This window comes from Neofelis nebulosa, chromosome 4 (genome assembly GCF_028018385.1).
Source record: "Neofelis nebulosa isolate mNeoNeb1 chromosome 4, mNeoNeb1.pri, whole genome shotgun sequence".
In the NCBI taxonomy this organism is placed as follows: Eukaryota; Metazoa; Chordata; class Mammalia; order Carnivora; family Felidae; genus Neofelis; species Neofelis nebulosa.
This window is the reverse complement of record NC_080785.1, coordinates 165,942,916-165,956,187: the sequence shown is the minus strand read 5'-3', so window position 1 is coordinate 165,956,187 and position 13,272 is coordinate 165,942,916. Positions and strand designations below refer to the sequence as shown.

The window sequence follows — 13,272 nt, the reverse complement described above, 5'->3', positions numbered from 1 at the left end:
TTAATTCTTCCTAATTATCTTTAGCCCAGCAGAATTAATTAACTCCTATGGGTCTGAAATCTTATGGTTAGGTCAGATTTCCAATACAAGTTTGTCGGGGTATCATTTTTTCAGAACTAAATTTCGGGTAGGTATGCAACCTCAGCACGTGTTTTATAATTTTGAGTTTGTTTCCTCTCTGCTGCTTCCTTCTGGAGTGACATTATCTTTTGTCTCTAGTTCTGTCGAAGATGACTCGGATACAAAAAGGCTTTCCAAAGAGGAAAAGGGTAGGTCACCGGGGCGACCCCAGTCTCCTGGAGCATGTTGGGCCTTGGCAGCAGTGGGGTATCTGCTTCCGGTTCGTTGCATATGGTGTTTCTTTCCCAGATGTGCTTTGGGGCCTCTCATGAAGCCTTTCTCCCCTCCTCTGCTACTCATCTGCAGGTTCTGGGTTATAGAGGGCAGGCCAGGTCCTCAGAGTTAACCTGTCGATTTGAAGCAGACACTTGTTTTCGAGGGAGCACTTTGAGCTCATCGATCCTGACTGGCCCTCTGATTTGCAGACTTCCTTAGCCTCAGTGATACTTGTAAATGGGAATAAATGTTCTGACTTCAGCTATCGTGGGGTTATCTGGTACTTCAGGTTTATCAACAGCTTCGCTCTCTATTAAAATCGCTAATGGAGACGACGTTTTGTTGGTTCGGATTCCTTCTTAGCAATCTAGAAGAAATCCAGATGAGGCATAGGTGGGAAGGTATATATGACAAGAAGAAGCATCTGGATTGGGTTCATCCTGATAGCAGCTCCTCTATGGGCAGAAGCCATTCCACCGGGCTGCCTAGTGCCATTTGGGGACTTTCTGTGTGAACCAACCTCCCACGTTCCTGATAGCCCCTGGTTCGCTGCTGCTAAAGTGGCTTTGCTCACCACCCTGGTAGACCTGGTGTGCGTTTCCCAGCGTTGTGTGAGGACGCGGCAGGCCCTCCTGTCTTAGCTGGCTTGGGTTGTGCTGGCATCTGGGAGAAGTGGGGAAGTGTCTGGTTTGGAATGACTGTAGTCTTTAAGACTCAGGATCTCGTGAGTGTGGTGGTTTTGACCAGACTTTTCTTTTGACATAGGTCGTAGCAGTTGTGGTAGAAATTTCTGGGTTAGCGGACTCTCTTCTACCACCAGAGCCACAGATTTGAAGAATCTTTTCAGCAAATACGGGAAGGTAAGACCAAGGGGTCATCGAGGAGAGAAAATGTTTTTAAGCCAATGTGGTACGGCCTCTACATGCAGATGATTGTCCCCTCTCGGGGACTGCTTTGAACGACACCATGCCGTTCTTTGGCTCATGTTTGCTCACAGCCTGTGGCGGGTCTGTCCCTCCACTGCTCGCGGTGAGAGAGGTGGAAGCTCCCAGAGCCCACGCCTGCTCCGTATTGTTTCTCCCTTTTCCCGGGCCCCAAAGCCACCACGTAAATTTTAGAGGATTTTCTAAATCCGTTTCTGTGGTGTTGAGTCTTCAACTTCAGCAGTGGTGGCAAAGGGCAGGGCGGGGAGGTGCTGTCAGCACTTCTGCGAGATGGTGGTCACTGTGGAACTGGAGGGAGGCTGTAGAGAGGGGTTGTAAACAGGGCCTTTAGGGTCAGACCGGTCTGGGCAGCTGTGGGCCCAGCTCTGCTGCTCACAGTCGGGTGGCCGGGAGCACGTCATTTCCCCTGTGTGAGCTCCCGTCTGCTTGAGGGCCCTCAGAGGTGCTGGCTCCTTCAGATGGCGTGTGTAGCTGTTGCAGAGCTGCTGGTGCCCCGGCCCGTGTCCCTCAGCCCGCCTGCTTTCACCCACAGCCGGGCCACTTCTCCTCTGCCTGATTCCCCTCCTCGCTCAGCCCAAGAGCGGTGGCCATGATGGATAGAGGCACCCGCCTCCCCCACCCCTCCAGGCCGGCTGCGGTTCCGTGTTCGATTTAGAATACCTGCGTTAGCTCTCTTCCCTTCTCTTTTTCACCACCTCCCCATGTGCTTTCTAGATTCACCTCCTAAATAAACTGCTGCATCCAGGGCTCATTTTCTCAGGGGTAGCTTTTGGGGCAAGCCAAAGTGAGACTTAAGCACAGGCCTCTGTTTATAGTAAGGGTTCAACAATTTATAGCGGAGAAAACCAATAGTATTTGCTTTGGTTATCGATGTCTGGGAACCAAAAAGAGTGACATTAAATACGATGGGGTTGTAGAAATAACTAATGATTCCCTGGGCCTCGGTAATGTGTGGTGGGCCTCTTTCACGATTCCCCTGTGGCCCAGATGGGTACTCTCAGCAGGGACGTGTCACCTTGGAGCCTGCAGTGTCTTGGGTTCGTTGTCAGCTTAATGTCCTTGAGTGGGGACAGCCCACTCGGAAACTCTCTTGGGTCTGAGTGTCCGTGTGGCATAATGAGGGTGAATGCTGGCTTCTGTGGGACGTCCCCTGAGCCAGAGTGCCTAACCTTAACTTGCCAGGGTCACTGGGAGAAGTAAGTAGTGTGCAGAGATGTGCCTCTGGTGCCAGAAACCTCTCCTTCCGAATTTTGTCATCGCTCGGAGTAAGATGGGTTTAGCGTCCTTACGTCAGTCTCCACGTGCACATCTGTCTTCCTGCTTCACTGCCCACACGGCTAACGGAATGACGGCTGAGGTCTGATCCCCAGAGGGAACGGCCGAAAGTGGGGCAGATCCGCAGAGTCGTCCCAGTGAGGCAGTAGCGTCATCCTCCCTGGTTGCCATGTGCCACTTGTCAGGCACTGGGTGATAGGGCGTCGCCCACAGTCCTCGTTCCAGGGCAGGTGCCGGGACTCCTGCATCAGAGGAAAGCAGCGTGAACAGGGATGTCCTGTGCGTTTCACGCGGCGGGTGTTGGGGGTCTGTGAGTGGGGGCTTTGTGTCTGAGTCCCGTTCGTGTGCTTTCCTTTGAGGTGGTGGGCGCTAAGGTTGTGACAAATGCCCGGAGTCCTGGAGCTCGCTGCTATGGCTTTGTTACAATGTCCACGGCAGAAGAGGCCACAAAATGCATTAACCACCTGCACAAAACAGAGCTCCACGGGAAGATGATCTCCGTGGAAAAAGTAAGTGCTCTCCGGTTTTCTTACCGGGATGTGACCCTTTTAGGAAATAAGGTAATACTTGCACTTGATTCTTTTTCTCAGGCGAAAAATGAACCAACTGGGAAGAAAACTTCTGAGAAGAGAGAGGGTGAGGGGAAGAAGGAGAAGTCCAGCACCAGTGACAGGTACCGCTCTTCTCTGAGGGAACTGTGGACAAGATGGCCTCTCTACGTTTCGCATCCTGCACGTTTTCCACAGACAGGGAGACCGCCAGGCCTCCCCCCCCTTTAGTTTATACGAACGTTTGGTGGAGGGGGTTCACCTTCAGTAGCTCCCTGAGAGGATTCCTTCCTTCAGCCCCTCTTCCAAGGGTGCTTGGGGAGAGCAGGCGGCTCCCCTTGTCGGGCCTCGTCCTGCTGACGCCCAGGCAGCCTCCTGGTCACGTGGCGCTCACGGCAAGAGTCTCGTCGTGGCTGCTTTGCTGCCTAAATGTTGGACGTAACGTGCGTCTGTTCTGGGATGTCATTTATAGATCTGCGAACCTCAAGAGGGAAGATAAAGCTGATAGAAAAGAGGACACTAAGAAGGGTGAAGACGTAAGTGGAGAAAAGAGCAAAGATCAAGATGATCAGAAACCTGGCCCCTCAGAGCGATCTCGAACCACAAAATCAGGTACTGTCACTGGTGATGCCACCCTATGCTCTGTTCCTGGCTGGTGTGGTTTACGGTTTGCTGTTAGCAGTGCATACTAGATTTCTTTTCCATAGAGAGAAATCCTTTTTTCCTAATCTGGGAGTTTTCTGTTTCTTCCATTACACAACTCCTTTCTTCTGCAGGAAGTCGAGGAACCGAGCGGACCGTAGTGATGGATAAATCTAAAGGGGTGCCTGTTATTAGTGTCAAGACTTCAGGATCCAAAGAGAGAGTGAGTATCAATTTTCTAACTAGGGTATTTAGTGTTTCTCTTACTTCACTTATTTATTTTTTTATTTTTTTATTCTTTTTTTTTTTTTTTTTTTTTTTAAAGTGATTTTTTTTTTTTTTAATTTTTTTTTTTTCAACGTTTTTTATTTATTTTTGGGACAGAGAGAGACAGAGCATGAACGGGGGAGGGGCAGAGAGAGAGGGAGACACAGAATCGGAAACAGGCTCCAGGCTCCGAGCCATCAGCCCAGAGCCTGACGCGGGGCTCGAACTCACAGACCGCGAGATCGTGACCTGGCTGAAGTCGGACGCTTAACCGACTGCGCCACCCAGGCGCCCCTATTTTTTTATTCTTAAAGTTTCTTTTGAGAGAGTGAGAGCAGGGGAGAGACAGAGAATCACAAGCACACTCCGTCCTGTCATCACAGAGCCTGACACAGGGCTCGAACTTGCAAAACATGAGATCGTAACCTGAGTGAAAATCAAGAGTCGGACACTTGATTTCCGGTGACTGATCCACCCAGTTGCCCCCCCAAAACGGAAAGAGTTTAAAAGCTTTTGTTTGCGCATAACTTTGTTCTGATGAGAATTTTTGTTTTCTTACTACCTAAAGCTAATTTTAAAGTTCAAATGTGAAGGCGCCATGACTTTAGAGTTAGAGCACTGTCTTATAAAATTAAAATATGGGAATAGTTGGCTTCCCCCACCCGAATCCACATGTAGCTGGCCATTTTCATGGTTTCCCTTGAAAGTGGTGGCAGCTCTCCATCACACATTCCTAAACTCCTATGTAACCCAGCTGGGGTTTCATGCCCTTCTGAGTTGGATCTCCACTTGGGCTCGGTCCCGTATTCTTTCTCCACGCAGATGCCCCAGAGAACACAATTCACAAAGTACCTGTCTTGGGTCCTTACCATTTCACTCTGCCTGCTGTGAGGGCTTAGGCAGCTGTCAGTGTCCCTAACTTCAATTTTTGGGTCTTGCAACTTGGATAGATATGGGGCCAGGGTCCTCGAGACCACCCACGTTCACCAGTTCACCCTCAGGACCACGGGGCTTGGCCTGTGATGGTCCTCACAGCTAAGATTGCCTACAGTGGTGCGGTAAGGATACACAGCCCAGTCATGGGGGAAAAGACACAGACAGAGTCCGGAGAGGACTTATGCAGGCTCCCTCGTGCTCTCCCCTTCGTGTGGCCTATGCTCTTGCCCAGGGAAGCCCGTTAGCCTGTTAGTGTCAGCACCCAAGGTTGTTATTTGGGGGCTGGTTACCTAGACGTTCTGCTAGATACATACCAAAATTCGTGACTTTGAAGAGGAAAGCAGGTGTTGAGCAGAAACCACAGTGGGCACAGTCTAGGCACAGTGACCACCCTGGGACTGTCAGCTGGAGACACTCTGAATGCCAGGTTCCCAGGCGCCAGCCTCGGGCCTGCCATGGTACCCTGTGCTGCGAGATGGCAAATCATTTTAGCTGTAGCAAGCCAGTGTTCCAGTTCTGCAAACTTCCAGCATGCTTGTTTGTGCACATGTTATAATACATGTGACCGCTTTTACGGTTATTTTATGTAAAATGAGTGGAAAATGGCAAAATGGAAGTATGCGTTCCAGGGCTAAGATGGGTAGATCTCGTAAAGATAACGCAGTCACACAAATCAGGAATCCTCTGCTATACTAGAGGTAGCCGTGGTTGGGCACTCACTGCGTGTTTAGTTAGGAAGGAAAAGAACAGGAGTAAAGAGTTGAGAGTAAGGAGTTTATGTTATGTTATTTTTTCAATGTTTTATTTATTTTTGAGAGAGAGAGAGAGAGAAAAACCAAGTGCAAGCTGGGGAGGGGCAGAGAGAGAGGGAGACACAGAATCCAGAGCAGCTCCTGGCTCCGAGCTGTCAGCACAGGGCCCAACGCGGGGGCCCAACGCGGGGGCCCAACGCGGGGGCCCAACGCGGGGCTCCAACCCATGAACCGCGAGATCATGACCTGAGCTGAAGTCGGACGCTTAACCGACTGAGCCACCCAGGCGCTCCAAGGAGTTTATTTTAATTTTTTTTTAACGTTTACTTATTTTTGATAGAGCATGAATGGGGGAGGGTCAGAGAGAGAGGGAGACACAGAATCTGAAGCAGGCTCCAGGCTCTGAGCTGTCAGCACAGAACCCAACGCGGGGCTCGAACTCACAGGCCGTGAGATCGTGACCTGAGCCGAAGTCGGACGCTCAGCCGACTGAGCCACCCAGGCGTCCCTCCAAGGAGTTTATTTTAGATGCAGAAGACCAAGTATTAGAAAAGTTGGTTTTGGGGCACCTGGGTGGCTTAGTTGGTTGAGCGTCTGACTCTTAGTTTTGGCTCAGGTCATCATGACCTCACGGTTTGTGAAATCGAGCCCCTGTTTGGGATTTTCTGTCTCCCTCTCTCTCTCTGCCCCTCCCCTGCTTTCATTCCCTCTTTCTTAAAATAAGTAAATACATTTTTTTAAAAATTGGCTTTCATCATATAAAAAGGTTTAGGGAGATAATATTTCTATTTTGACCCTGTTGAAAATTCTCGTTGGATATTTTGGCATGGTGATGACGTTTTGATTTTTTTTTTTTTTTTTTTTTTTTTTTTATTTTTGGGACAGAGAGAGACAGAGCATGAACGGGGGAGGGGCAGAGAGAGAGGGAGACACAGAATCGGAAGCAGGCTCCAGGCTCCGAGCCATCAGCCCAGAGCCTGACGCGGGGCTCGAACTCACGGACCGCGAGATCGTGACCTGGCTGAAGTCGGACGCTTAACCGACTGCGCCACCCAGGCGCCCCTGACGTTTTGATTTTTAAGTATGGTCAGGAAAACATGAAGTTTCTTAGGAGGGAACACCCTGTTAACTGGTTGTCCCATTAAATGTTAACGTTCATTTCCAATTTTCGTGTCGGATGCTTGGATGTGGACTCGCCTGATTCTTCCTGTTGTCATTTCTACCTTAACTTGTGCATATTTTTTGGTGAACCAGGTTTCTAAGAGCCAGGATCGCAAATCGGCCAGCAGAGAGAAGCGGTCTGTTGTGTCTTTTGATAAAGTCAAAGAGCCTCGGAAGTCGAGAGACTCTGAGTCCCGGAGGTGAGTCCGTGTCCAGCAGTGTTCCTGGTTTGCCTCTGTCTCTGGACTAGTCAGACCATGTCATGGGGGCATATTTTCAGAGCCCCCTGTGGGTGGGATATTGCTTTAAACCTAGTTGTTCCTTTGGCCCTCAGTAGACTTGCTGTGCTCTTTCATCCTGTGGTTACTTTCAAATGATCTTCTCATGCAGATAGGCCCATCTCTTGATGATTCTGGGAGGTAACGGCAGGGAGTTGAAATGCCCGGCAGTGCTGGTTCACACACCCGGTGTGCCCCCAGAGCGGTCGGAAGGGAGAGAAACAGTGGGACACACGCAGGGAGAGAGCAGAGATGTCCCCATCCTTAAAATAGCTAAAGAAAAAGTCTCCAGAAATTTTATTTTATTTTTATTTTTATTTATTTATTTATTTATTTATTTTTTTAACGTTTATTTATTTTTGAGACAGAGAGAGACAGAGCATGAATGGGGGAGGGTCAGAGAGAGAGGGAGACACAGAATCCAAAGCAGACTCCAGGCTCTGAGCTGTCAGCACAGAGCCCGACGCGGGGCTCGAACTCACGGACCGCGAGATCGTGACCTGAGCCGAAGTCGGACGCTTAACCGACTGAGCCACCCAGGCGCCCCTCCAGAAATTTTAAAAACTAAACACAAGCAGTACTGAACACACCGTATGACAGTTTTTCCTACAAAGAAACAATTCTTAAACTATAGTCGAGAAAATAAACAGCGCTCGTAAAACTGGCAGAGTAAGAATGAGTAGAGGGGGCGAGGCACGGCCTTTCTGGGGTGCGTGCACTCACAGCTTCCTGCTGCGCAGGGACGGGCGCCGGACAAAGGGCCCTTGTGTTGAAGTGACGTAGGGCCACAGAGCTGACCCGTGCGCATGTGGGGACTTCATATGTCAGTAGTGACGTTTCTCACCAGGGACAAAAGGATGGGCTCTCCCATCCTTTAATAGCTTCAAGTCCCTTGGCTGTTCCTTCGGTCGGCCCTCTGGGTCTGCAGCTCCCGTCAGTGGCAAAACAGTCCCCGTCAGCTGGTGACAGAACACAAACGTGAAAGCTGACAACACCCGCATACAGCGGAAGTTGGTGTGTTCAAGAGTCGGGGGCCGGAAGGAGAGGTTGGCCGAGAGAAAATGTAACTTCTGTCTGTACGTGAAAGATCCACGAGGGATGGGAATAAACGTGATGTGAAGTAAATGCAAGGAGGCAAAAAAAACCTGCTAGGAAACGGACAGGAGCGAGTTGACAGAAGGGACGGGTCAGGTGCCGCAGGACTCAGGACGAACGGAGGCTTCACTGGGCACCGGGAGCGCGCGTGAAAAGAGCCGCGAGACCAGTGTTTGCTTCCGCCGGTTTGGTTGGGTGCACTGTGTGCGTATTCCAGTGTGGGGGACGGGGGCGCGGCCCCTGGAGAGGGATTCCGCGGAGGCCCGCGTGGCTGAGTCTGGTGCCCCAGACCTCGAAGTGCCACTTCTCCAGACCTGCCCTAGAGGAACTTGTGCATGAGAGGGCCTCCGATTGTGAGCTTGTGAAAGGAGACCATCAAAAGGTCTGCCTCTGGGTGCCGCTTGTATAAACCGTGGCCTGTCCGCTCCACGGGGCCTTTCCCGAACCCTTGCCCTCGACCTGTAAAGGTGGACGTGGGAGGGCCTGGACATGTCGCATTAATCAAGGAGGCTGTAGCCATTCTTGTCCAAACCCCGGCAGTGAGGCAAGAGTATGCGTTTCTGCCGGTATAAGTAGGTGTCTGTAAAGGCGTAGCAACGGGTGGAAAGGGGACAACGTGGCCACTGTCTTCCGTGTCACGCGGACAGGGACTGGCAGGAAATGCGCTGGGGTGTCGCCGGCGTCCCTAACAAGAGCAGAGCTGGCCGCGCCCTCGGGTGGGCGGGCTCCCCGGCCCTTCGCTTGGCCACCGCGGGCTGCCTGTCGGTAAACTCATCTGAGTTTACAGACATCGTCAGGATTTCAATTCTAGTGCACTCGCCCCATCCCGGGGTGACCGAAGCTCATTTAGGGACAAGAGGTCCTGACCGAGACTTAATTTCCCGTGGCAAGTGTGTTCTGTTTCTTCTTTTTAATGGACCGTTTCATGGAATCAGATGCTTGATCTGCAGACAAGGTTTCGGGAAGTGAGGTTCAGCTCCTATCCTCGCGGAGCCCCTGTGTGCCCGTGCCTCTCTGCCCTGATTCCCGCCGGTCGGGGACCGAACTGGGGGGCACCGAGCCGGCGGCCGAGCCCGTGCCCGCACCCCGGGGCTGCCGCCCCCGCCCCCACGCCCTGGCCGGTCGGGGAGGCGCGGCCCCCCGGGGCCGCGTTTCTGCAGCTCCCGGGGGCCGGTCCGCGCGCCGGGCGGGTGGGAGCCGTGGCCGGGCCGGGTGATGCCTCCGGCACCGCGGCCCCTCCAGCGGCGGCTCTCCCGCAGGGTGCGCGAGCGCAGCGAGTGGGAGCAGCGCATGCAGGCGCAGTGGGAGCGCGAGGAGCGCGAGCGGCTGGAGATCGCCCGCGAGAGGCTGGCCTTCCACCGCCACCGCCTGGAGCGCGAGCGCATGGAGCGGGAGCGGCTGGAGCGCGAGCGCATGCACGTGGAGCACGAGCGCCGGCGGGAGCAGGAGCGCATCCACCGCGAGCGCGAGGAGCTGCGGCGCCAGCAGGAGCTGCGCTACGAGCAGGAGCGGCGGCCCGCGGTGCGGAGGCCCTACGACGTGGACGGCCGGTGAGCCTAGCTGCCCTTAGCCGCCGCCCCCGAGGCGGCCTGTGGCCTTTAGGACCGGGGGAGGGTCCCCCACGTCGCGCTTCCGCGAGATTCTCGTTTCAGAGGCCGCACGCGTACGGGCTACGGCTCGATTTGACGTGCTGCTGTTCGTCGGGCACCTGAGGTCGTTAGGGGTCAGTGGGGACGTGGGTAGAGCAGCGCCTAAGAAAGCCTCACGTTCAAGTCCTAGCACAGAACCCCCGAGGGAAGGGAGTTCTTCAGCCCGGGGCCACGTGCGAGTCAGGTGCGGAGGGGGGTGACCCGCGCCCGGAAGAAACTTCCCTCAGGCCTCCGTGTAGGCTTTGTCATCGTAGCCATGTGTTGTGGCTCGTTTCCAGTCATATTAACTTTAGTTCCCTGGACATACCGACATGACTTGGGGGCATGCTCCAACGCTAGCCCCAGTGAGAAACGGGCCCGGTCTTAGTCCTTGCTGGTGGGAGTCCAGGGTGGTAATCCCAGCACCGATAGGACCAGCTTTTCTGCACGCATCGCCACTCGGGAAGAACCACGTTTTGTATTCCTCCCTCTACTGTGTGGATGTCGCGTGTACTATCCAGCAAGACTTCTTTCGAGGGCCTTCAAGCTCTTTTAGGATTTTTGATGCCTTTGTGCAAAACACCGCCGCTGGGAGTCCGTTACGGTCATGCATGTTTTTGCAACAGTGTATTTCAGGTGCCTCTCAACGTCCCCCCACTGGTGTCTTTGCTGGGTTAAGTTCACGTTGGAGGAAAAGAGGTAGTGCACTGAGGAGAGCTGGGGGTCACCACTCTTCGCTTGCGGTCCTGCTAGATTGAGGCCACGTGCTGTTCCCGGAGGCGACCTGCGGGTGTGCAGGTGTGCCCACGTCCCCTCCTGTTAGGGAAACCAAAGCTCTTCTCTTTAGGGTCAAGCGAGGCTTGTTGGAGAGAATAGAAGGGGGTCCTTCAGTCGGATCCCACATCACACCCTCCTGGCCCCTCTCAGCCTGCGTAGCAAAGACGAAAAAGTTAATTCTCATTCTGTGGAATGACAGGAGCCAGGGACGGTTTGAGGGTTCGGTTCACCAGCTCCGCAAAGGTTGTGAACTCGGAGGAGAAACTATGCCGCTTGTTTATTCCCCCTCCAGGCGAGACGATGCCTACTGGCCGGAAGCAAAGCGGGCCGCTCTGGATGAGCGCTACCATTCTGATTTCAGCCGCCAGGACCGTTTCCACGACTTTGACCACAGGGACCGGGGCCGCTACCCTGACCACTCTGTCGACAGGTCAGCCAGGCTCCCGATGACCCTGCCTGTTTGTACAAGTTCTCTTTTCCTCTCGTTCTGAATGATGAAGGACTAGGGTTGGCCCTTCCAGGCTTCGGGACCTTCAGGCTACGAATAACCTGGGTTCGGTTTGGGAAGTGTTTTCTATGGCGGGGGGTGGTGGGTCGTCTAGCCGACCTATCTTCTCTTCTTATGTTTTCATTTAAATTTCCTTTTTCAGGAGAGAAGGTTCAAGATCCATGATGGGAGAAAGAGAAGGACAGGTGAGTCAGAAACTCGAGTTGCAGCCACGGATTTTGCCGTGGAACCGATTCTCTCTCCATGCTGTCTCCCTCCTCAGCTGAGGTTCTGTTCACTTCTGAATAGCGAAGTAGCTAAATGCCGTATCTGTATCAATGGCTAAGGAGCCTTGGGTGAGTCTGAAGGGCTCCATCGTCACCGTCTGCACAGCTCAGCCCATGAGAGGCCAGGGGCCCGTGCTTTGCAGGACTCACAGGTTAGAAAATATGCTGGAGTTTCTTCTTTTACTTGTCGAACGTTTAGATTAAGAACTTCTCCACATCGCGCTGACTCTTCAGTGGGTTTACTTGAAATATCGGGGGCTGTGGGGAGGAATTCCGGAAGGTTGTGGTCAGGGTGGCGTGGGGGCACAATTGCTGCCCGTGAGTTTCCTTTCCCTGCTGGAGCGCGGCTCTGCCCTCCTTCCTCGCTTCCTGAGGGCGTGGCTGGGGACTGCGTAGTCCTGGCCGTACCCAGCGGGTCCCCTGCTACCTCCGGAGCGGTTGTCGCGTGCCTCTTTTTCCTCTTCTCGGAGGTGAATCTGAAGAGCAACTGAATCTACTCCCGCTCTTGGCGGTTCTCTTTGGTGAAGTGGGGCTCGCTGGTTAAATGTCCGGGCTCCGGAACCAGAACCAGAGTCACATTCTGGTGTCAGCACTGTGCTGAGCACTTGTCTCCCAACTCTGAAGTGAGGGCGCTCACTCCCCCCTGCTCAGGGTGTGGGGGCTAAATGGGTTGACAGCCGTGTCTACACCGGTTGGCCCGGCTCCTGACACGCAGCTGCTAATCCCTGCCTGCTCTCTCCTGCCGCTATGGGCTGAAGCGCTCCCAAACCTGAAAGGATGTTTTCTCTTGTGTGTGCTGTCCTTAGTGACCCTGGTGCTGCCCTGGATGCAGGCAGTGACATGGGACACGGAAGGGGACACCAGCACAGGCTCTCGGGGTCTTGCTGAGCCGTTACACCAGCTGGTCGGCGGGCAGGAGAGTGTGGCTACCCTGTGAAAAACCGGGCAGAGCTAGAGATCGGCTTTGTGCAAAGTGTTCTCTGTCGGTTTGGTGTCTTCGGAAGGCAGCCGAGAAGAACTTGCTTGTTCGTAAATATTTCCGTTTGTCGAAAGGAAGTGGTCTGAATCGTGAGCTGTTGTGTTTTGTTTTGTTTTGTTTTGTTTTGTTTTGTTTTGTTTTGTTTTGTGTTTTTACAAGCTGGTGTGTCCTGCAGGTTCCTTATGGAAGTGGGGCTTCAGGGTCTCATTTAAGCAGCTGTTGTCCTGCCCGGACACTTTGGCTTTGGCTTTGTGCCTGGAAGGAACAGTGCTGTGTTTGTCCATCTGGTACAGTTGAGCCCCACCTCCTCCACTTTGGTCGAGGGAGGTGTCCGCACACATTTGGGAATGCGAGGCCCGTGGAGGCAGGAGGCGGAAGCACACGTGGCCAGGGCTCCCGTGTGCCAGGCTGGCCCCGGCCCCGGCGAGCTCCTGGCTTAGCAGGCGCGGAAGCACGGACGCGTGCGGCCACAGGGCAGCCGGAGCATCCATCCAAGAGGCTTCATTACCAGGACTCCTTTCTAGGCTTTCTCGCTTAGAATGTGACCTTGGAGCAAAAGACCACAGGGCTACAGATTGGGTTTGTGGGATCATGAGAGCAACAATGGAGCCGAAGCCGCCTCACCAGCTCCCTAAAGCTTGGGGTGTCCTTCCGGCAAGCAGGGCAGGCTTCGGGTGAAGGGCCAGTGGTGAGCGTTTGTTGAGAACAGCATTTCCTAGAACGAGAAACAGCCATTCCTAGAAGGGCTCTCTCTTCCGTCCTTCCGATGGCGCATAGAACAGGGCCAGGCCAGCAGGTTCCACGGACCACGCCACAAGTGGCTGGTGGTCGGTCCGGTGAGGCACCAGGTCTGGGGTGAGTGTGAAAGGATCCCTAGTGG

General features: G+C 53.5%; 1 protein-coding gene across 2 annotated transcripts in view; it reads left to right on the top strand.

Moving 5' to 3' along the window:
* SAFB (scaffold attachment factor B) overlaps positions 1-13,272 on the top strand; it is a 37,742-nt gene that overhangs the window by 22,598 nt on the left and 1,872 nt on the right. For both annotated transcript variants that reach the window (XM_058728329.1, XM_058728328.1), the window contains exons 8-17: positions 220-269; positions 1,102-1,196; positions 2,915-3,064; positions 3,146-3,228; positions 3,576-3,715; positions 3,880-3,968; positions 6,955-7,061; positions 9,494-9,784; positions 10,932-11,069; positions 11,290-11,332. In XM_058728329.1, the coding sequence (XP_058584312.1) occupies positions 220-269; positions 1,102-1,196; positions 2,915-3,064; positions 3,146-3,228; positions 3,576-3,715; positions 3,880-3,968; positions 6,955-7,061; positions 9,494-9,784; positions 10,932-11,069; positions 11,290-11,332 (1,186 nt within the window). The remainder of the gene's footprint in view (positions 1-219; positions 270-1,101; positions 1,197-2,914; positions 3,065-3,145; positions 3,229-3,575; positions 3,716-3,879; positions 3,969-6,954; positions 7,062-9,493; positions 9,785-10,931; positions 11,070-11,289; positions 11,333-13,272) is intronic.